Genomic DNA, 27,555 nt, shown 5'->3' with positions numbered 1-27,555 from the left:
GGGGCAAGACAACGGCAGTTTTGCATTAAACGTGCCGTAGCTAGTTATTAAGTGGCAAGCTCCTGTGCAGGTCACGGAGATTGTTGGCTGCTTGCATATCTCTACCTTGCTGAGTTTGGGAACATGGTAACGCAAATAATGGCTGTGTGCTTTGCCCTGGCACTGATGGCTTTGTTGTGCTGCGGGAGCTATCCTGTGGGGAGAATGAAGGAACTCGGGAACATACTAATACAAATAATATCTATGTGCTTTGTCCTGGCACTGATGGCTTTGCTGTGTTGTGGGAGCTATCTTGTGGAGGAGATGAGGGAACACATCTCCCTCTCCCTACCGGGCATTGATGTGAATGGTTTTATTATGCAGGCTCCCGAGGTCCTTGTTCACCCTTATGTGAGTTGTTCAGTACTAATAATTAATACTGGTGGTATATTATGGGTATTGTGGAATCTGGTCTCGTCCTGGTATAAGAGAAGACAAGTTTCGGGTGAGGCAATACTGAAAGGTGCCTTCAAGCGACCGGTCCCTGGGTGGCAGGGTATATGGAAGGATTTGGGCAGATTCCTAGGACGGTTATCACCTCCCATAATCTGGGACTTTACACCTGAACAGGCAAGTAACCCTGGCAAACTGACGTGCCACCTGATAGAAAGGTGCCTTGCCTATCCCAGTGAAAACCAGCAGCTTCTCGCACTGTACTGGGGCCTGGCCTATGCCTACCGAGCCATAGTTCAACACTCTGAGGACCACAGTTGAGGCAGGGACCCAGACTGCATCTGAGGACACCATGCTCGAGGCAGGGACCCAAACAACAACAACAACAACTACAGTAATTGCCCGCATTCTCCACCAAAAAGACTGTGATGGGTTAACCCTGGCTGCACACCAGGAGCCCACCAGAGCCGTTCTATCACTCCCCCTCCTTCTCAGCTGGACAGGGGAGAGAAAATATAACAAAGAGCTTGTGGGTCGAGATAAGGACAGGAGAGATCACTCACCAATTACTGTCATGGGCAAAACAGACTCAGTTTGGGGAAAATTAACTCGATTTATTACAAATCAACCGGAGTAGGGTAATGAGAAATAAAACCAAATCTCAGAACACCTTCCCTCCACCCCTCCCTTCTTCCCGGGCACAACTTCACTCCCGGATTCTCTACCAACCCCCCAGCGGCACAGGGGGACGGGGATGGGGTTTACGGTCAGTTCATCACACGTTATTTTCTGCCGCTTCATCCTCCTCAGGGGGAGGACTCATCACACTCTTCCCCTGCTCCAGCATGGGGTCCCACCCACGGGAGACAGTCCTCCACGAACTTCTCCAACGTGGGTCCTTCCCATGAGCTGCAGTTCTTCACGAACTGCTCCAGCATGGGTCCTTTCCACGGTGTGCAGTCCTTCAGGCACAGACTGCTCCAGCGTGGGCCCCCTACGGGGTCACAAGTGCTGCCAGAAAACCTGCTCCGTGGGCTCCTCTCTCCACAGATCCGCAGGTCCTGCCAGGAGCCTGCTCCAGCGCGGGGTTCCCACGGGGTCACAGCCTCCTTCGGGAACCCACCTGCTCCGGCGTGGGGTCCTCCACGGGCTGCAGGTGGATATCTGCTCCACCGTGGACCTCCCTGGACTGCAGGGGGACAGCCTGCCTCACCATGGTCTTCACCAGGGGCTGCAGGGGAATCTCTGCTCCGGCACCTGGAGCATCTCCTCCCCCTCCTTCTTCACTGACCTTGGTGTCCGCAGGGTTGTTTCTCTTACATGTTCTCACTCCTCTCTCTGGCTGCTGTTTCCATCTGTCCCAACTTTTTTTTTTCCCTTCTTAAAAATGTTATCACAGAGGCGTTACCACTATCGCTGATTGGCTCGGCCTTGGCCGGCGGCGGGTCCGTCTTAGAGCCGGCTGGTATGGGCTCTCTCTCGAACACAGGGGAAGCTTCCAGCAGCTTCTTACAGAAGCCACCCCGTAACCCCCCCCCCCCCCCCCCCGCTACCAAAACCTTGCCACACAAAACCAATACAAGTTCAGTCTCTTAATACACACAGAGCTATAAATACAAGCGATTACCACATTGTATTTGTATGTGGTATACTGTATATGACTTCTATGAAGCAATATGGTTTCTTCTTTGTAGTAAAGAAAACATCCAGGTAAATACCATCTTGTTCAGTAAGTTTGCTTCTGTTGCATATTCTGATTCTAATCTGCTCACTTTCTTAAAAAACTAAATGTCCAGACTTAAAATTTTGTTTGATCTCTTACTTCATTAGTGGAGGAAAGAGTGTAAAAAGGAGGAAATTGACTTTTTTACTCTTCTTGGTCTTAATCAACAGGTTTTTCAATCAACAGAACTGTGAGCTTCTGATTTTTATTAGCGATGATTCATTAGCCTAAAAAGAAACCCAGAGGCTACGTTAAACATTCTGATGTTGCCACAAGGGAAAGAAAAAGGTTATAGTAATAAATGGAGTGTATTTGCTCTAGAATAATTTTGAGAATAAATGCAGGGCCTCGTGAGACTCTTCCATACACAGTCATGCTGAGATGATGCTTTCATAAAATACATACACCAGTCCTGAAAATAATACAAATATTCTTATATCTTTTGGTGTTTAAATAGAACTCTCAAAGAAGGCAAATGGTTTGGCTTTGGTCAGTCAAATTTACACTTTAACTTTCAGATCCACACTTAGTCTTTGCTTTTCTGTGTTTGACTGTCCATGAATGCTTACTAGGTGCCTAAACATAAAGTTTAATAGTACCGATTTCAATAGTTTGGTTTTGGTGCTCATGTTGCTTTTAAAAGGTAACTTGTTCTTCTCAGCCTTGCTGTCATTAAATGAAGTGTATTTCCCAAAGTGTTCCATGTTTACATGGAAAATAAATAACAACAGAACTCAATTGACCGTCTGTGGGTTGGAGAAAAGCTTAGACTCCTGCATATGCCACAAAGGTGGACATCCTGGAAGAGTGCATTAAAGGTAAGAAACATCCGTACTCTTCCAGGGCTAAAGGTGAAGATATGTAGCTCAGCAATGTAAATTCCTTACCTGTGTCCATGTATGTCAGGATCACACATTCATCAGCTCATTGTTCAAGGGTCTGTTAGTTAATGAGCTTTTGGCTTAGTAGCCTCTTTGTGGTAGAAATACCGCTGTTTGGTATCAACTGCTCTGGATGAATACTACTGCTATGAAATAATAAAATAAATCATAAAATAAATAATAACATTTTGAAATAAGAAAGAATTCCCTCTGTTTTATATGTGTCTGTTTTTATAATCTTTGTTGTAAGAGAGAATTTAGATGCAGCTGAAGGATTTGCCTTGACAACTAGAGTGTGGAAAAGCTAAATCCTGGCAAAACGGTGAAGTAAGATTCTTTTCAGATGACCCAGAGCAAGAGAGTTGTATTTATTAACTGCTTATGTGAGTTTTTAGTGAGAAGGCAAAAGTTTTTTCTGAGGCTGTATCATAGTGCTTGTATGACAAATTGTACCAACTTAAGTATATTGGTTTAGAAACTGGTGGAGCATAACTGCTGTCATACATGGACACACTCTTATCTTGGTTTAACAGTACCTCACTGTTTTCTTTTAAATTAATTATCACTTCTGTTGTTCGAGCTGTTTTTCATATTTAGCTATCTGCACAGTTTTATCCTTTACTCTTTAGCAAAAGAAGTTGCAACATCTTTTAATAAATTACCTGAACAGCCCTGTGCAGGTTGAGATTCTGGCAGTGCGTAGGTCTCAAGTCAATGAATTTTAACTGTAACAGCAGTCTCAACCATATAAGACTCTCTGATAGTCTCTGAAAATTTCAGAGAAGCTGGAAAACAAGCAATATAGCTCTACTATGTGCAGCATAAATAGTGTTATGATAGCGTTCAGTTGTATGAATGAGTACTCAGTAGAGTCTCAGAGGCTTTAAAGGAAGAGCTCTGGGAGTATGTGGTCAACTGCAGGTAGGTCTGTCATGCTTATCTCCATGGGATGTTTCTTAATATGCTTTGTTATAGTGCCTTGAATTGGTAGGATGACTGTAGAGGACGTAAGCCTAATTGGGAGGAGGAAGAAAGTCTCTGAACGTTTCATCTATGACAGTGTCTGTCAGAAAACATGAAAGACTATTCCTGTGGTACTTAATTAAGCCTTGAGTCTTTGTAACAAAACCAGCAAACAATTAATTAATGATTAAAATTAACTGCATGTCCTTTGTGTAGTGATTTATATACATAATTAATGCTGTAGCATTTTAAGGTGTTAGCTGTCCTTTACAGAGTCAGGTAATAAATGGTGGCTTCAGAGGGTGTTACTTAAAATTCAAATTAACATTTACTCCAAAAAAACTCTTGTGGCTAAGAGGATAACTGGAAGCAAGAGTGAGTCCTCCCTCCAATTTTATATGTCTGTGAAGAGACGTTGATCTTGTATAGGGACTACATTATTGTACATATCTGCTTTAGCTAGCTGAACATGCTATTTCTGTTTCTAGTACATGGATGCTTTATACTGCTTGTTTTCCCAAGCTACCAAGAGGACTGATTAAACAGCCGTGTTGAACCACACATATATGTAAGATATGCATGCTCAATTTGAGTTATCCCAGTTTTCCTCAGCTAAGGGTCTGTGTCCTGGTTTTTAAAGGTATTGTGCTTCACATTGCAAGACCTAACTGACCTCAGAGCACAAGTCTTATTTTATAAAGGCACTTGGTTACTTTGGGTTCTTCCTCTGACATTCAGTGAGATACAGGCTCCCAGGAGGCTCCCAGGACTGTTGAAATCAGGCCAAAGTCCTGAGTCCAAAAAGAGCTAGGTGTTGTCTTTTGTAGTTGTTAAAACTTTTGGATCTATTAAAGCTTGGTTCAGTTAAGCCCTACAGCCTAAACAAAGCAATGTGCACATCTGTGTAAAAAACTTGGGCCTTAGCTTTACCTTTTCACACGATGGACAAAATGGAAGGCTGGAATTCAGAAAACAGGAGCACAATGCACTGATCTGCTTACTGAAGTTTTGCTGTGTCATTGATGGATTTAGGAATGATGACCATTTTCTTTTATGTCTAGGCTCTTCATCTGCATTCCAGTTTTGTCTGAAAAAGGTTATTTCAAGGTTCAGTCAAAATGCACTTTCAGTTTAACTATGATATCTTGTATGCTTAAGTACTTTTAAAAATCCTTAGAGCTTTTTTTTTACTTTATAAAGGAATATGCTTTTATGATTCTGCAAATACAGAGTTTCAACTACCAGCATTGATTGGAAATATGAAGATATAAAGGAAAGCTGTGATTCAGTGGCTATAAAGTGCTTGAATGGAATATGTGAATTAAGGAAAGCAGCAATTCAGTGGCTATGAAGTGCATGAAATATGTGACTTAGGGCCACAGGGAAAAATTACTGTAGAAGTATGCTTTGGTAGAAGTTGGGATTTTTAAATTATTTTATTTCTTCCTGTACTTATGACCGTAGTCTACCTACATTTGGGATAACAAGGAGTGTCGTGGTTTAACCCCAGCAGGCAACTAAGCACCACGCAGCTACTCACTCACTCCCCCCCACCCAGTGGGATGGGGGAGAAAATCAGGAAAAGAAGTAAAACTCCTGGGTTGAGATAAGAACGGTTTAATAGAACAGAAAAGAAGAAACTAATAATGATAATGATAACACTAATAAAATGACAACAGCAATAATGAAAGGATTGGAATGTACAAATGATGCGCAGTGCAATTGCTCACCACCCGCCAACCGACACCCAGCTAGTCCCCGAGCGGCCATTCCCCGCCCTCCCTTCCCAGTTCCTCTACTAGATGGGACATCACATGGTATGGAATACCCTGTTGTCCAGTTTGGGTCAGGTGCCCTGGCTGTGTCCTGTGCCAACTTCTTGTGCCCCTCCAGCTTTCTTGCTGGCTGGGCATGAGAAGCTGAAAAATCCTTGACTTTAGTCTAAACACTACTGAGCAACAACTGAAAACATCAGTGTTATCAACATTCTTCGCTCTGAACTCAAAAAATAGCACTGTACCAGCTACTAGGAAGACAGTTAACTCTATACCAGCTGAAACCAGGACAAGGAGTTAAATATATATAATTCAGTAAAGAGGTGATAATTCATTTCATAAAAATTGATTTGTAAGTACAGGGAATTCCTATATATAGGTACTATAATAAAAAGGCCAGAATAATGTGGTAACCTGGGAGTTTCTGTTCTGGATTAGAACTATGTCTCTTCTCATCCATTCTCCTCTCTTTATGTGGGAGACTTTAGCAATAGAGAAGAAAACCTCATCTTTTTGTAGAAAAGATTTTGCAGAACTTAATAGGCATATGCTCAAAACCACAAAGATAACAGCACAAAAAGCCAAATTCATCCCTCATATAACTTTCTGCACCCTGATTGTATTCTTAAGCACTAGGGAAAACTTGGGTGGTTTGATTATCTGATATACTGCAACATGTGGAGAAATTGTATCCTATCCTTCTGCGCCCTCATCCCCACCTGCCCCCTAACCCCTCCATCAGAATTGTTGTTCCTGTGTACCTGAAGCCAGCAGAGTCCAAAACGTGTTGATGGGATGGTTTGTGGTCTTGAGCTGTGACCCTGGACCACACAGGGTGTGTTGTAGGCAGAATAATTCTGATGGTGTTTATTTGCTTATGTGTCAGTAAGTTTAATCTGTACCCGCATGTTACATAATTATTTTAAAATCTTATATGATACTGTTAATTTCAGCCATAATTAGCAACCTGGTAACAAGGTAACTATGTCATATAGAGGCTCTACATTTTTAAGTGAATGTGTATCAGTATCCCTAAAAAGCCATGCCAATGAAAACAAAATCCAAAAAGAGTATTGCATTTACAGCAACTACAGGTTTAGTCATATCACTATAAAATCAACACAACAAGTTACTGAGAAGTTGAATGATAATTCCTCTCTATCCAGTACCTAATTAATAAAGGTTAATCAGATTCTTAAAGAGCAAATTCTTCTACAAAGTGTACCTTTGCCACCGTTCTCATTATGTATCAGGGTCGTGGCCCTGCTTATGCCTTTGCTAGACCCTGTGGGATTTTTTTACAGTGTATGGTCTCCACGGTATGTGCACTCTGTATCAGGGAGGCAATGGTACATATCTGAAGCCCATAAGAAATTTAGACGTTTAAAAGATTAGAAAAAGAATTAAAATTTAAGGTGTGATCATGTTTTTTTTCTTAGTGAGTCAAAATGCTTTTTGATATTAGCAGTAACTTTGCTGATTAGCTATGGGCCCTGAGAGCTAGTTTCTGAATTAAGTGAATATTGCATGAATTTCAAAGGTGCAAAGAACAGCTAAACCTTTTTTTTGTGCTTTTACAAACTTTTTTTCATGTTCACATAGAGAAGTAGTCCACAGCACTCCACAGAAATGAGCATTTATTTGCCTATTTTTATTCAGCACACAAAATGCAGTGCATGCATGTTCTTTGTGCTTTTTTCCTCACTAATATTAGTAAGATTTTGCACTTGATTTGACCTGGATCTGGAGCTTTCTGAAATAACTGCCCGCTTGAATGTGCACCGTAACACACAGTGTAAGCTACTTAAGTGGATTGCTTACTTCTTCATCGCTGATTATGAGGTTCTTAAAAATTCAAAGTTAGTGCTGTGTTAATATAAATTTTATTATGTAAAATTTTTAAAATTAACTACTGTTGCTGAATATTCCTATCCTAATAGCATTACTAATTTATGTACATGACAAAGCATTCCTGCAAATTATATGCAAGGGTAATTTCTATTATATTGGACTTTAGCATTCTCACATTGCAATAATAGTAACTAAACTGTGAAAATACCTCTCAAGGGAATGCAGCTCCATAGTCAAAACTGTGAAATACCTGTTTCACAGCACGGTCATAGTTGACCTGCAAACAGAGCTTGTAATGTATGAAGTAGTACTTTTGTTTTCTCTGTAGAAATATTTCTAAGATATTTTATCCAAATTGATTTCAGCCCTTGCCTTTGTTGTTTGTTCAGTGAAAAATCAGAAAATTTGCTTTAAACAGGCAGTTACATTTTCCTAAAAATCGAGAGCAGAGATACTCTGTAACTGGGAGGGGAACGGTCTTCTATTTAGTAGGTAGCGGAGTGGCAGGAATTGAATGCCTCCTGCTTGCATATACAGAAATACAGGATAAAAGGAAACACGTGGCTGAAGCTTCCCATCAGGACTGGTGTTTTGCAGCTTGCCAGTTCATTTACCTGTAAAGCTGATGGCACATGGGAGGGAGGGAGCAAGCCACTGGAGTATGCAACAAATCATTTTCTTTTTGTTGTTAAGTATTCTAAGCAACGTACACGATACGCATTAGACGAACCTTTTCCCAAACAAGCTTAACAGCAGTGAGGTTTCTCATGTGCCTCTTTCTTCTTACCCCTTTAACATTAAGGAGAGGTTAACTGGGCTCTTAAGTTTTCTGTTCAGCATGTTTGTTATGCTTAGATTTGTGGTAACATCTGTGGTATGCTATTAACAGAAGTGCCCAGTGTTAACCTTCAAATGACAATGTGCATGCATGAATGTAGACGGTATATACAATTTCAGGAAATTCTTGCTTTAAAAAAGCTTTCCTATTCAATTTTTTAGGTAGAACTTATAAAAACTTACAGAAGTTTACGCTATGGCATAGCTATTTTTAAGTATTGTTAAAATAAATATTATTAAATGCTTAAACATCTTTCATATACTTTTGTAGCAGCTCTGTAAATTTTGTTTCACGCTCATCATTAACAATGAAAAGGTAGTGTTGATAAGCTTAAAATTCTGTATATTGTTGTTTCTGTACTCTATCATCATGGAGACCTTAGAGGGCAGGGCTCTGCTGGCAGGGATCACAACAAAGTATGGCCAACTTCAAACACTCAAAAAATAATTTAGTTGATAGTGCTGAGATTTTTAAAATGCAGAAGAATTTGTATTTTTTCTTTGCCTTCCAGTTTCAGTGATATACCGAAGTTGTATTTTCAGCCTTGGTTCACAATCTCAGGTAAGCCTATAAAAACAAGGAAAAGCTAGACTGAGCTTTCACTCGAAGATGGATGTAATAAAGCAGTTTAGCACTTGTATTTCCTCCAGAGGTGCCTTGGGAAGCACCGTTGACTTAATGTAAGAGTTGACCCCTTATTTGCCTTTGCTCAACTGGGCAGAGAAACTTCTTGTAGCCCTTGTCACCATGGCTCTGGCAGCTGGCTCGTAGGGCTGGGGCTACCTGGCCTTGCCTGCTGGCAGGACCATGCCCACCTCTGCCTTACCTACTGTCAGGAGCAGGCAACGACTGCTTTGGAGCCTTCTTCCCTCCCAGAGCCCCGGCACTGCACATCAAGCTGAGCATTGCTGCAGCATGTGGTGGGGCCTACAGTCCCTTTCAGTCCTCATTGTTTTCTGGGATTTCTGCTGGGATAAGTCTGGAGCAGTACAGCCTTGTGCCAGGAATATATCTGGTAGTGTTGAAATCCTGGATGTAGACCTTTCTCTGTTTTTTTTTTTTGTTTGGTTGGCTTTTTGTTTGTTTGTTTTTTACTGTGAGTCTAAACTAACACTTGTGAATCTCTGTGTGAGTACTTAATAAATGCACTATTTTTAAAAAAAGAAAAAACGTTCAGTTTCTGACAGTAAATGTGATACTTTTTGGTATTAAACACTTGGGGAAACAAAAGCATTTATTTTCATGCCTTATATTCACTAGAAAATTTGGCAGGGTTTTTCTGCCTTTCCTTTCAGTGACTCTAGCAAGCAAAGCACCATTCTTCTTGAGATTTCAAAGCAAGAAGCTGGAGACTGGAAGGTAGTACTAACCCAGTAGTTTCTTGAATCTTGGTTAGTTGAGACATTTACTGTGGACCCTATCAAGGGAACCCTCTCTTGGTTGATGAGCTCTCTTTTAAATCAGTTCTTCGTTTCCTGCAGTTTTATTTTTATTTGTTTGGAAGACATTGTGTAAATATCAGCGTCTGTTACACAAAAATTCATGCAAGATGGCTGCGTTTTGCCATCTTTCAAGGACGTGTCACTGGAGATGTACCTGTGTGACTTTGCAAGTGCCCTCCAAATGCTTGTGACTGCATTGTTTTTAGTAGTCATGTCTTGGCCCACAAACATTTCTTGTGATGTTTCATTGTCCTATGAGTAACTATAAAACCCCAAATTGTTGTTACTTCCCTTGTTTTCCATGTGTCAGCAAGGCAGAACCTGGAGATTGCCTAATACACTGCTGTGTGATGAACTTCAAACAGGTTTTGATTAATTTATTTAGAAATATTTCTTCATTCTCTTTATATTCATGACGTTAGATATTCCATAACCAAGGAAGAGACAACAGAGCTAATGCATGTGGTAATTGACTGTACAGACCTCTGTACATCAGCAGAAGGACCTCATCACTGCTAACCTCCACAGCAGGCTGCACATCTTCATGTCATAGTCTTTAACTGAGGTGTGGGAAACTCCTACTGAGAAGAGCTACTGGGTGCGCATTAGCTGTATCCTGGACTTTACATAAGGTTTTATTTTTCATACGCTTTGTATACACCTTTTCAATGCATTTCCTTATTATTTAGAGGCATAACTGGATGGTTTTAATGTTAAGCTGTTTCTGCACAAAGACTGCTGAAGTGGAGACCATATGTTATCTCACAGTTTCTTTCTGGTTTACTAACATTTCTCTTGCTCTCAACATGTTCTTGCAACTAGAAGACAAGCTACCTGCTCTGGCTCCTTCAGGACTATGCCAACATCAGAAAATCACAGAGAGTAACATAAGCGTGACCCCCAGAACTGGTTAAAACTTTCTGTCCCTTAGGTTTTAGCTGCTAGGTCAGACACCAAGCTGAGGGCTGTTATTTCTGACTGATACAGCCAGAAATCCTGTCTTCCACTGTCCTGAAAAGACACCACTTGTTGGCTGCTTTTTTTATAAATACAATAGTTAAAATAGTTATCTAAGAAGGAAAGTTTCATGTACCCCACAGTAAATGTATGTCTTGGAGATCTTAATGGTCAACCTTGATCCCACAATCATCTTGACTCTCAAACTTAGTTTTCAATCTTTAGCTACTTGTTACATCTTTGAATTTCAAGGGACTGAGGAGGAGTGTTGGTCCTTCTGTCATTCTTAATCTTCCTTGGGAAGCACCAGGGGGCTATGTATATCCTATCTGAAGCAGCAGTGAACCATACCTTACTGTGCCATCTTTGCTTCCTACTCTATTGGAAGGAATCATGGTTCTGTAAAGTAAGTAATCGTTCCTTTCTTTCATGTTTGTGGTCTGACATCATTAATACTGACAGTACAGCTCTGGGAATCATTTGCTAGCTAGATTGAATAGTCTTTCTGCTGTCTTGGCATTGACAGGTTGCAAAATGTTTAATGTATTATTTCATATTAAAAACAGATTTCAGCAACAAACCCATTAGTAGATCTAAAAATAAAAATAGATGCTCAGAATTCAGAAGTAGTATCAATATCAAATTTTAATGTATTGCTCTTTCATAGCATTTTTCATCTGTGGGTAGCAGTTCTGTATGAAATCATTACTATCCACATTGCTTGTACAGTTGTACAGAGGCAGACAGGGAATGGTAGTCAAATGAAACCTTGGTCAAGTGTTTAATCCCAGGGGACTGCAGCTATCTCATAACAGTATTTTATGCTTTATGTTGTTACACTAGACAGTACCTCTGAAACCAAAGATAATAAAGAGAAACTGAACATATGAAAGAAAACTAAAAGCATACAGTGAGAAATCTTTGTTGAGTAGAAAATGCATTGCCTGCTTTCTAAATCTAAATGGGTGCTGATGGCCTAAGCACAGTAACTTTAGCACATTTTATGCATGGCATCTTACATCCAAGTGGTCTTGTTTTATATATATTTATTGCAGGGCTATAAAACTGTATTTTGACTGAAACAGGAGTTACTCTTTCAAATGCAATAATGTTATTTTAGATAGCTGATTTTCCAGCTTTTTTATGCTGTTGAGTGTATAAAGCATCTAGCTGGTTCAAATGCCACTGATGAATACAAATTAATCATATAGGACAATTAGGAGAGGTTTTTAAGGAGGATGTGCTAAGTATGTTTCCTTCAATTTTTGGATCTTTATGTTTTGAATATTATCTTAACTGTAGATTAAATTAAGTACATAACATTCATATTTAAGATTTTATCACAAGTGAAGTTTTATTTTGATTAATACATATGATATTTAAAATATTGGGTAACTTCCAAATAATTCTTGTTTTTAAATTGGAGGGCTTTCAACAAATGTCAAGTGTTAATCTTAGGCTGGCTCTTAAATTCCAATCAGCTAAGAGCATAATTGTTCACTAGAGAGTGAAGTAAATCACCTTTTACACAGCGGCTTAAAGGACTAGTTGGAAGGGGGTTCCAGAATCAGTGGTCATGCACTCCAAAATACAAGTAAATGCTCTGCGTACCAAAGATCACATTAGTCACCCTCCCTTCGAAGAGACAAGGATAACCTTTGTGCCCTGGTGTCTAGAGTATTCTTGAAGTTAGGTGGGACTCCTTCCAGTGAGTGCTAGGATTTTAAATAAGGTTGCGGAGGTGACGGCTGTTGACATTTGAATGAGAATGGAGCAGTGCTATTATGTGCGCTACATTTTAGAAACTTGGGAGCCAATTAATCCAGCTTCACTATGTAGGTTACAGTTTTTCTAGAGCCTGGATTTTTGTGTGCATCTGGTGTTTTTGTGTGCCATCCTTTAGGAGCAAGCTACATAAATATGTAGTAAAGGGGAGTATTGTCCCTTGGAAACAAGCAGTGGACACTGATGGACATAGCTGATTTTATATTAGGCCAGATTCCCTGATATTTAGTTGAAGGTAAAAGATGTCTCCAGAATCACTGTGGATTAGAAAAAAGTGGTTCATCTTCATTTTTAGGTACCTCTAGAAATCTGGTCCATTCGCACTCCGCTAACTTTCAAAAGGATCTGTTGTACTTGACTGGTTCCTTGGATGCCTCTGGCATGACATCTGAAGTAAAGATCGAAGATTTCCCAAGGGAAGATGGAACGTGGGGCTGTGAATGTGTTCTCACTATTTAAATAGTCATTAGGCCAGATTTTGCTGGATTCACAGATGCACAACCAGTCTTCCATATTCATGAACACTCTTCATCTTCTTTGACAAATGGTGCAATTTGAGAATTGAGCTTTCCTCTTTTTGCTTCTATTTAACCAGTTCACCTTGGGTTCAGAAATCCTAAGTTGATGAATCCACAGAAAGCTCCAGGTGAATTTGGCCATTTACTCTTTATCTTCAGCTGGAGAGTTATCCTGTGAAAATCAGTAATGTGTGTTTTACTCCTATTTCCTCTGCATGTTCTGCTGTTTTAGAACATAATGACTTTTTCTCTGGAACAGGTTTTCAAGTTATCTTCCTGCCAGCACCTACAGAATTTCCCTGTATCCTCTTCTGTATTCATAAAATTTATTGTCTAGATTATCACGTGGTGGAGTGCAGGAGAAAGAGCATGTAGTTCTTTGCTATTAGGGGAGATGAGGCACAAAAAGATTCAGTGCAGGTTCCAAATCATGCTTTAAATAAAACATCGTCCTTCCCCTCCAAAAAACATTTACAGTATTTCATCAAGGAAAAACAACAGTATTAATAACCGTGCCATCACTCGGCATTTGCAATTCTCGTACTAATATTACCAGTGTACAGTCTTGCATTCCGTTCAAAAGGTGCAGTAAATCTACCTGACCACTAAATGGCACTCTTCCCTTTTTACAGCCAAAACCAGAGGGAAGGTGCTCAAATCGAGGTAGAGAGGTAATATGCAAATGTATATTTTCTTGTTATCTAGTCTCCAAATCGTTGGTTGCCAATTGAAGAAAAATGACTTTATTAATTCTTTGCTTTGCAGTTGTTATGACTGGTAGAATCTGAACAGACCCTGATGAATTTGTAACGGCTTGGGTTTATATGTTGTATTGCTTCGTACGTTTGTATCACTGCGTTCTGTGAAGAACTTCACGCGTAACACAAAATAAGCAGAGAAGCAACTGAATTTCTTTGCAAGTTAGGTTTTTATTTTAATCGTTGTCGTGGTTTAACTGCGGCCGGTAATTAAGCACCACACAGCCACTCACTCCCCCCCGCCCCCCGTGGGATGGGGGAGAGGATTGAAAGTAAGTAAAACTTGTGGGTTGAGATAAGAACAGTTTAAATAGAACAGAAAGGAAGAAACTAATAATGATAATAACATTAATAAAATGACAATAATAATAAAAGGTTTGGAATATACAAACCAAGTGATGCACAATGGAATTGCTCACCACTTGCTGACCGATGATGCCCAGTTAGTTCCCGAGCAGTGATCCCTCCCTGCTCAACTCCCCCCTGTTTATATAGTGGGCATGACATCACATGGTATGAAATACCCCTTTGGCCAGTTTAAGTCGGGTGTTCTGGCTGTGTCCCCTCCCAACTTCTTGTGCCCCTCCAGCCTTCTTGCTGGCTGGGCATCAGGGGCAGAAAAACCCTTGACTTAGTCTAAACACCACTTAACAACTGAAAACAGTGTGTTATCAACATTCTTCTCATAGTGAACCCAAAACATAGCACTATGCCAGCTACTGGGAAGACAATTAACTCTATCCCAGCTGAAACCAGGACAATCATGTTAGAAATTTGAATTACTCCTCATTGGTCAGTTTTCTGATGTTTAAGGAGCTTAGAGCATATCTAATACAGGCCTGGCTGGAGACCACTGAGCTCTGGCTATTCTGCTTCCAGTACTGGTCTATCTGCATGGTACTTCATTGTCCTGTGGTAGCTTGCTCTGAAGTTTTTCAGGCGTATTTATGTATGGGTGCCAAGCACATGGACAGTTAACAGACATGTGCATGTTTAGCAGCATTATGACCTATGCAGAGGAAAATATTTTTGGAAGAAATTAAACCCATGTTGTTTTATATCTCATTTTCCAATACATGATTTTTCTTTTACTCCATTGAGCTTTGTGGGGCTGCAGTGTAAATGTCAGTATTGGATTTGAAAATTACAGGAAAAGGAAAATGATTTAGATAACTTTCTTAAGGAAAACAGCCTCCAAAATACCTCTATACATGCTAATGTTATTTTGCTTGCCATGACTGCTCGTATAATTAAAAACACTGGTTTACAGGTCAGGATAACTGAAGCGTCTGTGTTGCACCCTTGTAGTGTGACCTTGAGCGACCAACTTTTGTGACTTGCACAGTTAGATAGGGGCCTCAATTCATCAAGACTAGTCTCCTAAATAGCAAAGTGATTATACTTTGCATAGTTATGCTTGCAATGAACCTTAAAATACGTAGTTGACTAACACACATCTTTCAGAAAGGTGTTGGTCTTAATTTTAAACATGTCTAAAGACAGACAACCACCATTTTTAAGTTTGGGATTTTTTTTATTCCCAATAGCTTAATTGCTTTTAAAGCTACAGTTTTACTTCTATTATACCTTTCTCTGCTTATTCAGGGAGGTCTGGGATTTCTCCTATACAGGATCACATACAGCATAATGAACACACCCTTCAGTCATCTTTTTGAGAAGGTGAGATGGTAACTGAGTTGAGCCTGCCTTCAGTGACTCCAGTCACCAATTTCATATTTGTACAGCCAAGGTTTGTGTTGGACATTTTTGCAGAGGCAGCACATTGAGTTCCTGGTTTGCTGTGAACCAAAACTCCACTTCAGAGGTGTAGTGATAGTCTGCATTCTTTGTTTCTAGGGTTATAATCCTGCACTGGGCTCCGTTCAAGCACTGTTCGTTAGAATCATCCATTTTAATGGCTCTTCAAGACCACTCAGCTTGCTTGACCTGCCTGTCATTTTGACCCTGACCCTTTTTGCAAAGCATAATCTATTCCTGTTTCAATTTATTTTTCTTTAAAGTAAAATACATTGCCCTCAAACTTGGTTGGATTTCAAACCTTAGTGATTTTTTTAGAATATTTGAGACTTTTAGAGGAAGTGTGAAAAGGTGTCAGCGTAATGATCAGTTGTTTTATTACGTTTCAGACAGATGCATATATTTTACTTGGCATATGCTTTATCTGCAGCATAGATGTTTGGCTAGCAATCTGCACTTCTGAAAATCAATTGGAAAAATTATGCTGTTATTTTGACCATTAATTGGAAGAACTCAGCAGATCGCTTATGAACCTGGCATAGCAGTGACCCCTACTCTTCAAAGTTTTGCATCAGGACTGTAGTATTAAACTTCTGGAAGAACCACAGCATGTACCTGTGCCATGTGTCAGATCAGATGACCACAATAGTTTCATTTAGCCTTGAAATCTAGTAAATTATATGGAACAAACACAAAGCATAGCAAAATCTGGAAACTATGTAAATGGGCAGAATTTTAAAAGTGCAGACACGACAAATGGACAGTCATATTCTGTTTCCACATTTTCTTCGTGGCACAGAAGACTTCATACCTTTCTCTTTCTACGGCTGCCGCTGTGGGTGATGCTCTATCCGCTTTCCTCATTTCTCCACTGCTTTGCAGTTACACTGGAGCAGTCAGCTGGACTAGTAGCCAGCTGTTTGCTTACGCATGCTGGTACGCAAGATTAAGTGACTGCAGAGACATTTGAGTTGAATTTGCTTTCCTGTAGGATCCTGTATGAGCGTGAGGGCCGGGCTGCAACTTAGCCCAGGAAAGGTCTGTAACCACTCCAGACACGGTCTGAAGAATAAGGTGGAATTGACTTTCCCCAATATATGTTTATTTTTATTTTCCAAAGAGATTGATTTTTATTTGGTATGTGTTGTTGTTAGATTTATTAAATAGTACCAGAAAACTGATTTTATACAATTTAGATGATTTTAGCCCTAAGAAAAACAAAACCAAACCTCAATACCAGTTAAGCACATAGTGATCTTGAAATTTCTCGAGGGGGATGTGCAAATATTGGAGTTATTAACTAAGCAATGTTCCAGAGTTGGGGCAGTTTTAATCACTAAACAAAACCAATGACAGCAAAATTCCCTCAAGAGTTTAAAAAAAAAAAAGAAAAAAAGAAAAAAGGAAACCACTCACCTTAGAGAGGGCAAAGGTGTGAGATATATTGTTTGCATTTTATAATAAATATGAAAGATGTGTTCCTCAAGAAAAGACAGGGAGGACATTTTTGTTATGGATCCTCTAATCGTTTCAATGTCTGGTGTAAATTTCTAATAGATGGTATATGAGTGACTTCTGTGAAAGAAGGAATGAGTCAGGAATAGCTATGACAGATGTGCTGCTGTAGGGACTGCTCACTGGGTTGCTTGTCACTGAGGTTGACAAAGGCTGTTATTCTGTGACTGAGAAGACATACAGCTCTACTGGCAGCTGTACTTCGTGCTCCTGCTAGCGGGTGCCAATATGGTTATAATAGAAAGCCAAATAGCCTCGTACTCTTGCAAAACAAAAATACCTCACATAATTTTCCTGGTGAGCTTTTGTTGTTAGAGACTGCAAGGAGAGCTGATGTTGTGATTTTATTTAATAATTTCTCTTGGGAAGCTATGCTTTTTGAGGTTTATCTGTGTATTAATTGTTTAAATTAATTTCTTGTGACTACAACCATTCAATACAAACAACAATAAATTAATCTTGCTTGCCTGTCAGTCTTTATTTTAGCTAGGCCAAGAATAATAGTTGAAGCCAAGAGACTATGCTCCTGAAAATGCTTGCTATTGAGTTTTGATGGTTTTACTTGCGGTGAGTGACAGTCAAGGATATTGTTGTTAGAGTAGTCATTCCTTCAGGGGCTTGTATTGTGCCTACAGAAATGCCCTGCAGGTCTTTCTATATTCCTCCTTTTAAGATGCTAGTGTCACAGTCGCTCCTGTTTCTCTCCTTTTCTTGAAGGCATCACGTAGCTTAAATAGAAACCCAAATGTGATCAAAAACAGAACTAAAACTATTCTTCCCTTGGCTGAAAAGGGAACTTGGAGGCAGCCAGCTCTTGTGGCTGGTGAAATCCCTGTTAGGATTTCCTCCATGTCCCGTAGGAGGAGAGACGAGGGTTTCTCAGTTTCTGGTACCTTATGGCTATTACTGGGGGGTGGCTTTATGCTTCCATCTGAAGTTAGCAATTTCAGTAATACCTTTTGCATTCTTCCTGGAGAAGCAGAGGTTTTGGCTGTTCTGTTTTCTTCCATACCCGGGACTGTGGTGTTTTTCTTTCTTATTTCCCAGCGAGAGCTCCTGCAGGCAGCCTCGCACTTTGTGGCTCTGTTGGCGAGTCAGGAGTACCAAGGGGTCTGAGAGCTCAGGTTATGTACAGGCCAAGAACAGCAGATAGGCTACTGGCAGAGGAGGTCTAGGTGAGCCTCCTTTGCCCCAGGAACCCACCTGCGGCTGTTTTCTATGGTAAATTAATTTAACCAGTTATCTTCTAAGCCTCTTTGTGAATAAACCAATGCACTTATTTGGATCACATGGTGATTATTACTATGCGTCCTGGATGGAATGACTAAGCCTCCACTTTTTACTCTAATGGATATTCATACCGTTCAATTATGAAACTTCCTGCAATTTGACAGAATTAGAAATATTGTTGGGGCTCAGATCATTAGTCCTTCATCACAACCTTTCCCTCATTTATGCACGTGGTTTTTATTCATGTCCATTTCACAAAACAAGTCACCGACTATGTTGCTAAAAATACAAGACTGTGACATCACCCTGACAAATAGTGTTGCCAAAAGCCAATGAAAGTTAGTTGTTATTTTAAAAGTCCTGATGTTAACACTAAAACAATGCTTTCTGATATTGAGAAGCAATACCTACCTACTGGATATAGAATATGCTTTTATATTTAAAGGTTGTTTTTTCAATTCCTGTGTAGGCTGCTTGGAACAATATTTGCTTTTAGTAGGTCACTGTGAATAAGAAAGTATTTTAGAAGCAGCCTCAAGCATAAATGGATATACTTAGAATGTTTTAGGTGTATAGTAGTTACAGCTGAAAAACTAACCTATTTAATTTTCTGTGAATGCAGTTATAGTTTCTGCTGGTGTTGCTACAGTGATCCATTATTGCAGGAACTGCAACAAGGAGTGGTTGTTCGTGGAGAGGTTAGCAGGGTGGCCAGAGATATGGAACAGGTTTTATATAGGAACAAAAGCAGATTCTGCAGCCTGTAAAAGAGATGACTGGCAAAGCATCCAAAAGTCTGTAAAATCCTGAGTGGAAAGTGAAGGGGGAACTGTGCATTGTCTTTTCCAACACTAAAATTGGGGGAGTCAAATGAAACTAGCTGGTAGCAAGTTTAAAGTGGACTAATTCCTATTTCTTAATGTAACCTATAGTTCAGCTTCGGAACTCTACAGGGCGCTGTGGACACTACAAGTTTGCACAAGAACAGAAGTAACTGAACAAATTCATAAAATCCATGAGGGATTAGCAAATACAGACACAACCCCTCTGTTCAAACACGTCTGCAAGTCATTGTAAGCTGGGAGAGGCTACTTGAGAACACTGAACAGGGGTTAAGGTGCTACCCCGTCCTTCTTAAGAGAGACCAAACTACAGTCGTTTTGTCAATACGGCATACTTTACAGAAAATGTGCAAGAAGTGGGCCACCAGTGTCACTGTTATCTAGGTCATTATTTTAGCAGTCCGTGTAGCATTCTTAGGTGATCAAGGCATACCCTTCCATTCAGTATCAACAGTAACGGCACCATTCCATTAAGCATTACTATTAAAAGAAGCAGCATTCACTGCTGCTTACAGTTTAATTTCTTACACATAGAGTACAAGTCAGTAGGCCCAAATTTCACATGTGCCTGTTACTATATTATCACAGTGGCTTGTGACAACAAACAAACTTAGGGTACAAAAGCAAGGGTGCAGATAATCACTACAGAACTGCTGGTGTGTTAGAAGAATTCCCTGGCTCCTGCTTAACGCCGCGTTATTTACCCTTCACCATTGGGTAGCAGTGTAGATAACACAAAGCAGATATGTGTGTGCAGCCTTCGTGAATACTACAAAAGAGTCAGGAAACATAAGAACCTGATAGAAAGTAATTCATTTGCCCGTAATGGGCCTGTAATTGTTGCTATTACAAAATTTCTGATTGTGACTACGCTGTGTTTAAGAATTGGGCCTGTGGTTTTATTGCAGAATTATTACAGCAAACCCTTTGGGGACTGTAAGCATATAGTCTCATTCTCTTAAGTATTCATTTGGCCAATATTGTGAAATGGAGCACTTTCTAAGGGACAAGAGGCCCTAGAATAACTGTTGAACTAATAATAAAATAGAGATCCATTTAGTTTCCTTTTTTCCCTGAAAGATCACCATCAAATCTAGAATCAAGCACCAGGAAAATTAGGCTTTTTAAATTATTATTATTTTTTAATTTTAGGCTTTTTTTTAAGTAGATGGGCAAAGTACCTTGACCTTTTGTGTTGCTTTAAAAAGACTGAAAGTCTCCTTGGGCTTTAGAGTTTTAATAACAAGGTATTAAGAGACTTTGTTGTGTTTCTGGGGCTGAGAAAGAGGGTATGGAACTGAAATCATACACTTGGTTTTGCTGAAGTGTTTCGTGCAAGTGGTGTTTGTGGTTGATGAAGACAGGTCTGAACAGTGGTTCTTTTCTGAGCCCGCTGAGTGGACCAAGAATATCAGAGGACATGTCTGTGTGATGAGGAAGGGATTAGCATGGTGATTAACCACAGTTCTTACTGGAGATACCAAAATTAATAGACTAGATTTCAAGATCCTCTTTTATAAACTATTTCTAGTGTCAGCAGCTTTCCTGGGAAAATAGCTGGAGTTACATGTTTTAAATGCTCCTTTTTCTTTCCTCAGCTTTTCACTTGTCCTCAAAACTAGACTAATCACTAGAGAAATTTGCAGTAGATCCTCCATTCCTTTTTGTTTGTTTGTTTGGCTTTTGGGTTGGTTTCTTTTCTAGCAAAATCTTTCTCACGTGTAACAGCTCTTTGTCCTGTGTTTCCCTTATCTGAAGAACCTGCATATGGGTTGCATGTCTTGTAGCTCTTCCTTGTCCTTTGTTCAGAGCACCTCAGAGGGTGGCTCATTTCCTGAGCCTTGTCATGGCAGAGCCACATTTAGGAAACAGTGTGCCAAAATGTTAATGCCTGCACTGAAAATTGGTGCTCTGCAGTAATTAAAACATATCTTCTGGCCTAGAGTAGCAACAGGAATGTGCGATTGGATACTTGGGATCCAAACCTTGCTCCCCCATGCTTCAGTCCCTTGTCTTCTACAATGGCAGTTGACAGATATTTCATGGGAAGGTATTTAGCACCTTCCATGCTCCTGGCTGGTAGCCTAGCTTTTTACCAAAGCAGAAGGTTTTGTGGTATAAAACAGCAGTTGTTTCCAGACTTGATCTGTCTCTTGAACGATGAGACCTGATTATTTTAAACTTTACAGGCACAAGTGTAAATGCTTTGAATTGTCACAATAAGTGCCCAGCTTTTTTAAATCCAGAAATACTTCACTGTTTTTTGTCTCCTGTGTCATAAATCCCTTATGCTTCATTGCACACTGCATGTGAACATTTCCCTTCTGTTTTCTCTAAGCAGGTAGTACTTGCTGCTAATTTCATCTCTCTTGCATCTTGTGTCAAGGGAGACTTTTTTTTTGATAGTGAGTGGTGATAACCAGATTTTCTCTCTTCTCTATTTAAAAAAAAAAAAGAAAAAAGAAGGGAAAAAAATGTGTACAATTAACAGTGTTTGAAATAGATGCTGTAAATGACACCCCCAGAGCTTAAAAGTCTTTTTATTCTCTGGAGAGATACATTCTATTCAGTAGCTGTTAAAGGCTTTCTACTGTCCTACTATTTAGGGAATTAAAAATTTTTCACTGGTTGGTTCAAAGTAGAAGAAAACTGTTTAATTAGTCATTCTTATTGTTCTTGAAAGAAACAGCAAAGGAAAAAAAAAAGCTACCTTTTTTATTCTCCAGATGTAGAGATCTTTTTTGATAGTGAAGGATGTTCTGAGACTGCTTAAACTAACTAGAGTAAATCCAAGCCAGCACTCCTAGTGATAAACATATGGGATACTTTTCAAACACTTGGCAATGGAAGAAAACAAGCTGTATGCATCATTAAAGTATAAATTGAAGAATCTGGGGAGAAATCATGGAACTTCAAAAGCAGTACAGATCTTTTATAACAGTATTATATGAAGTTAGACTGTTTGTTTTTTCTTTTTGTAGAGTTGTCCTTTATATGACTTGTAGTTGATATGTAGTGTCTTTTATTTCACTTAAAAAAATATGTTTCTTTAATGATAATACATAGTAAAGATGTTCCTCCAATTGTATTATTTCACTACAATTATTAGCTGGTTCACACAATGGTTGAATTGTGAATGAAGGAGATGCGATGGTACTGAAAAATACCATCTCACTTGCAGGCAAATTACTGATTTTTTCAGAAGGTGCTCAGTGTATAACACATTCAGAGATACTAAATATTAGTCTCTTAAACTTAAAGAAATTGTTACAGGTAGTATAAAATTAGCTGATTGTTTTGCTTGATGTTGATACCTTGTACAGTTTTTTCCACACTTCAGAGGTATGCAACAGCAAGTGTGATAATGAACCTCTACCTACAACATGTACTTAATGTTTGTGTGCCATTGTAAAAATGTAGCAGATAGATGGGAGAATTTTCTTTATTGGTTTCTTTATTGGAGCAGTGGATATTGTGTACCATGACTTCAGTAAGGCTTTCAACACTGTTCCATAAGATCCTCATAGACAAGCTGTTGATGTATGGGCTGGATGAGCAGAGAATGAGGTGGATTGAAAACTGGCTGAATGGCTGTGCCCAGAGGGTGATAAGCATGGAATTAACTTGGACACTCATGTCAGGAATAATGTAATAGGCAGGGGCAGCTGTTTACATTGATGGCTTTTCCAAACACCAACTCAGATGATTGAAAAATCTGCTTTTCTCTATTTTCCTTATCAATTCATGTGGTAAGGCTAAATTTGTAAAGTTCTTGCAGGCTGTTAAAGTGCAAGTTGGACATGAGAGGATTTATGGTAAAAGGGGGTAATCCCTTTGTGTAATTGTTTGATATTCTGAAGTTTGTAATTTGAGGATCTAAGAGATTTGGATTCATGAAGAGTATGAAATGTGGACATCACTAATGGGCTTCTTTGGGGGTAATGTAAGCCACTTGTAGATAAAAAATGAAGGTGTAGAATAGAAGCTACACTTAAGAGAAGTGTGAAGTGTAAAATGAAAACAGTCTCCTTAAGTAAAACAGTGTCCATCCCCATCAATATTAAAGTTGATAGTCCACATTCAAGCACATTCTCATTATTTAAATGCAAGTTATGAACAGATAATAAGAGAATGCACTCCAGTAGGTGAAAATTACTTGCTGCTGTGCTGTTGCTATTTCATGACATTTTAGTTAATTATACTGTCCCATAATGACTTATGACTGTGTGCACAGAGACTTGAGAGAAAAAGGAGGAATTGTAGTGGTTTTCAAAAGCCAGACCAAGAGTATAGCTGTCTAGAATGGGAGGATAATAAATTCCATGGGCTCAGATCACTGGGTGACCACTGGGTTTGTCTTCAGCTGTAAATTAGGGGATTATACAATATAGCATTAATTATTAAACAAAAGCAATTTCACAGTTTTATTCATTTGTGAAATTTCTATAAAGGGTAGGAGACTAGCAGTGTCGTCTTTGTTACTTGTGATTTCCTATTTTATCTTTCTTTGTAACTGCCCTGACGGACAGTGGCTCATCTGGGGAAAATCCTACCCTGTGGTGCTTCCATAGTCACCAGACGTTTTACAAGTTCTAAAGTAATAACTAGATATTCAAGTGGTACCACAGGTCTTTTAGAGAAAAATAAGTATTTGCTTCATCCTTTACTCCCCCTTTTTTGTCAGCATTTCAGGTTAAAATTCAGATACTGAATATTAGTATCACCCTTTAACAAACCTATCTTTTTAAAATTTTTTGACTGTAAATCAAGAGTTAAATAGACATAAATGTTCTTATCTGCACATATTCAGTCACTGGTTGTAATGAGAAGATACTATTTTGTACATTACTTGGTGCCTACCAAACAGCACCTTGCTAGTAGATGGTCTGCTGGCTGCATGTAACATAGTAGGATAAAAATCACCTAAAATTCTTTTTTTCTTAAGTAGTCTCTCTAGTTCAATGTATTTTGCATTAGTTCCCTCCTTAATTTGTTATGCATGAAGCTGTAATGCATATTCTACTTGCATATGTGTAGGCAATATAGCAAGTTCTCTTTGGATATGACCATGTTTTGGAGATGGGTGTCTATGATAGTGACAAAGTTTTGAGTAGTGCTGGTTCCAAAGAAAAATGAAGGTAAGGTTTCAGTACTCGTCATCTTATGTGTCTTAGTCACTTAGCACAACGTGCACATTAATATTTAAAAATATAAGCATAAGCAATGCTGGAGAACATCAGATGCATTCAACATAATTACATGTACTCCACAAACAGGTTTTCTTCCTGCCAGAATTTGCCTGTGCTCTGGCCATTTGTGCTGCTTGCTAAATGGCTCAGAATTGTTCTGAAAACAGAAAGACCTTTGCACTTTTCTGACCTTTGTAGAAATATCTGACCCCATTCTGACCTGTTCCTTAAAATCTACTCTCTAGCTGCCTTAAAGCACTAGTTATCACTCCAGGGTGTTCATCGGGCATGCAATGTATCTTGTTGATCTGCGCTGAATTCATGCTGAATGTAATTTGAGTGCTCAGGGTAAAATGCCACAGTTAGTTGCTCTTGACCCAGTCAAGGCAATATGGATGAAGTTTTACTCCAGTTTTGCTTCTCTTGTAAGGGGAGCATAGACTATGCAAAAGGTATGTTGTCTGTGGGCAATAAGGAAGCACATGATTGTGAAGGATGGAAGGTAGGAAAGTCTTTAGAAACAAGTTTTCCATTAATATATAAATGCCACAGTTCAATGTTTCCACCTGTCACAATCTTGCATAAATGTGTGTACTTGTAAAACAAGTTCTTTCTGGTTTTGAATTGCTGAGAATTTGCCATGGTCATCCTTCTTTTACAGGCTATGTTATTGGCTGTGTACGTGCATGTGTACACTCTATAAAATAGTTCTCTACGTTATACATAAAAAATACCATGTGACTTTCTGCTTAAAAGATAGGTAACCACATTTCTTCTTGTTTATATATGATATATAATAGTACCATAAATGTATAATATAAGAAGTTGCTGCGCTTTATTCAATACAACCAACTCCTAATTCCAGCTTTTATTTGTCTCATAGAGGTACGCCTTGGCTGTAAAGAAAATCTATATCTTCAAACTCAATAGGAGTGGTGAACGCTAGGTGCTAAATTACTAGTGACACTTGAAATTTAGAAATTAGAATATGTATAACTTTTAACAAATATAGTTGTCTGTTTGGATGTCAGGAACTTTTGGGTATTCATTTATTAGTGCTAATTGAGCCACATGCTCAGCTGAAATACATGATCTTTCTTCTAGCTCTAAATATAGTCTAAGTCATATCATCCAGCACAGTAATACATAGATAATTTGTATTAACGGAAAGCATGAATCAATATATCAGATATCACTCCTAGAGCATTTGGATATGGCCTTTTGGATTAAAGTGAGACATAACAGGTGAAGAAAAAAAAAATCACTAATCAGATTTTCTCAAATCTATTTTCTTACAAAGTCTGAAATTTTTGAAGGTAGGAGGTTTGTCTGAAAACCATCCATAATTTCCAGTCTCATTTTCAGTTCGTGATGAAAAAGGAAAAAGAACTGTATCATATTCTGATGTCATTCATGGAAATATGCGTCCTTTTAGGACTCAGAGACACCAATGAGCTAGAGCAGACTGACATCAGATTTTGTGCTAGGTAAAACTTAGTGAACGATGATGGGGGTATCAGTCTATGGCAAAAAAAGTGCCAGGCAAGCACTTTAGGAAATGTGAAAAACAATGAAGTTTTCATTGCAGGCGACCACAGTGAAATTCGATTAATCATTTGTGTTTTTGTTTATCACAGTATGACTTGATTATATTTTTTTTTTTCTTTAAGCATTTAAAATACAAACTGAGTTTACTCTTTAACACTGAGATTTCTTCTATCTTTGCAGTTTGCCGGGAAGACTCATACCAGTCGATAGTCTCATGTGCTGCTGTAGTACTTACGCCTGTAGAGCCGACAGTGGATACAAGGAAAAAAGAACAGACAATAATGCCCGATGTGTCTAAACAGTGAGTTATTCAAATAACATGATCTTTTACAAGTGCAATTTAAACACCAGGCCAGATTCTTTCTTGTGGATATGCATATACACCTCCTTTCTGTTTCCTCAGTGGTTACATAGGCATTTCCAAAAGCAGAAATTGGCCTTAGGCTAGGCTGCTGCTTTTGTTCATTAGCCTACCTTTTTTTCCAAGGCTTTTAGTAATGAGGTATATAGAGGGAATGGGCATTTATATGCTGAGAAATTGACTTTTTAACAGGCTTAATAAGGCAATTCTTTTTGTTTAAATAGTCCTTTCATTCTCACACAGTTTTTCTAGTCAGTAGTTGATTTTTAGAAAGAACATAATTCCTAAATGCTCTGCTCCTCTGATATATTTCAGTATTTTTCAGTATTTTTGCTGCTGTGGTATAAGATATGATGGCATCTTCAAAAGTGTGGTAGTGGTCTTCCAAGGAAATTCTATTTAATTAAATAGACTGTAATTTGATATCTTGCATTGGATGAGAATCATAACCACAGCATGTGCAGTAACATTTGTCTTGCAATACCATGCAGGATGGTTGTTTCTTAACAACTGAGTCCTTGGAGAATGAAAAGACCTTTTTTTCGTTAAAAGGAAGAAAACATAACGGTAAATGCTTTACCACAACACAAACTTGGGGTCTGCACATTTTAAAGTGGGGAAGGTAATTAAAAACATGACAATGGATAATACGACATCATTATTGGTCCTTACCATTTATGTTAGTTTTCTGCTTCTCTGGGTATATACCAGTTTAGCTTTCAACTTGTCTATAAAGTCCTAGCTTGCATACCTATTACTGTGAGAAAATGAAAACATTCCCCCCCCCCCCCCAAAAAAAACCCCCAACTCCCAAGACCCCAAAACATCACTAGTGGATTATGTTAGATTAGATTAGATGGGATGTGATCTTGGTACAGATCTATACCTTAAGTCTGTATCTGACTGTGGCATCTTTTTCAGTCTGGTGATCAACCCATTTCATCTAGTGTACCTGTACTTAAAATTTAACACAGTATATTGCCTATCATCTAGGTATTATTACAATGACTTAATGTTTGAAATACTGTTAGCATCTCATTATTCTAGTGTTTCAGTCGTATGGCGCTCTGAATACTAAGGGATTGGAAAGGCAATGGGCTGCAAAATACTGTGCTGAAATCCAGAATAATTTTTGTGGCTAGTTCAAACAGCATAGTACATTTTTGCCTTCTCTCCACTAAAAGGCAAG

General features: G+C 39.0%; 1 protein-coding gene across 5 annotated transcripts in view; it reads left to right on the top strand.

Moving 5' to 3' along the window:
- The window catches only part of CCSER1 (coiled-coil serine rich protein 1), a 742,538-nt gene that overhangs the window by 163,309 nt on the left and 551,674 nt on the right, over positions 1-27,555 (top strand). For all 5 annotated transcript variants that reach the window (XM_052776417.1, XM_052776386.1, XM_052776395.1 and 2 more), the window contains one exon: positions 26,186-26,306. In XM_052776417.1, the coding sequence (XP_052632377.1) occupies positions 26,186-26,306 (121 nt within the window). The remainder of the gene's footprint in view (positions 1-26,185; positions 26,307-27,555) is intronic.

Source organism: Harpia harpyja, chromosome 2 (assembly GCF_026419915.1).
Source record: "Harpia harpyja isolate bHarHar1 chromosome 2, bHarHar1 primary haplotype, whole genome shotgun sequence".
NCBI classification, from domain to species: domain Eukaryota; kingdom Metazoa; phylum Chordata; class Aves; order Accipitriformes; family Accipitridae; genus Harpia; species Harpia harpyja.
Note: the sequence above shows the minus strand (reverse complement) of the source record. Positions and strands in the feature narration are given on the sequence as shown.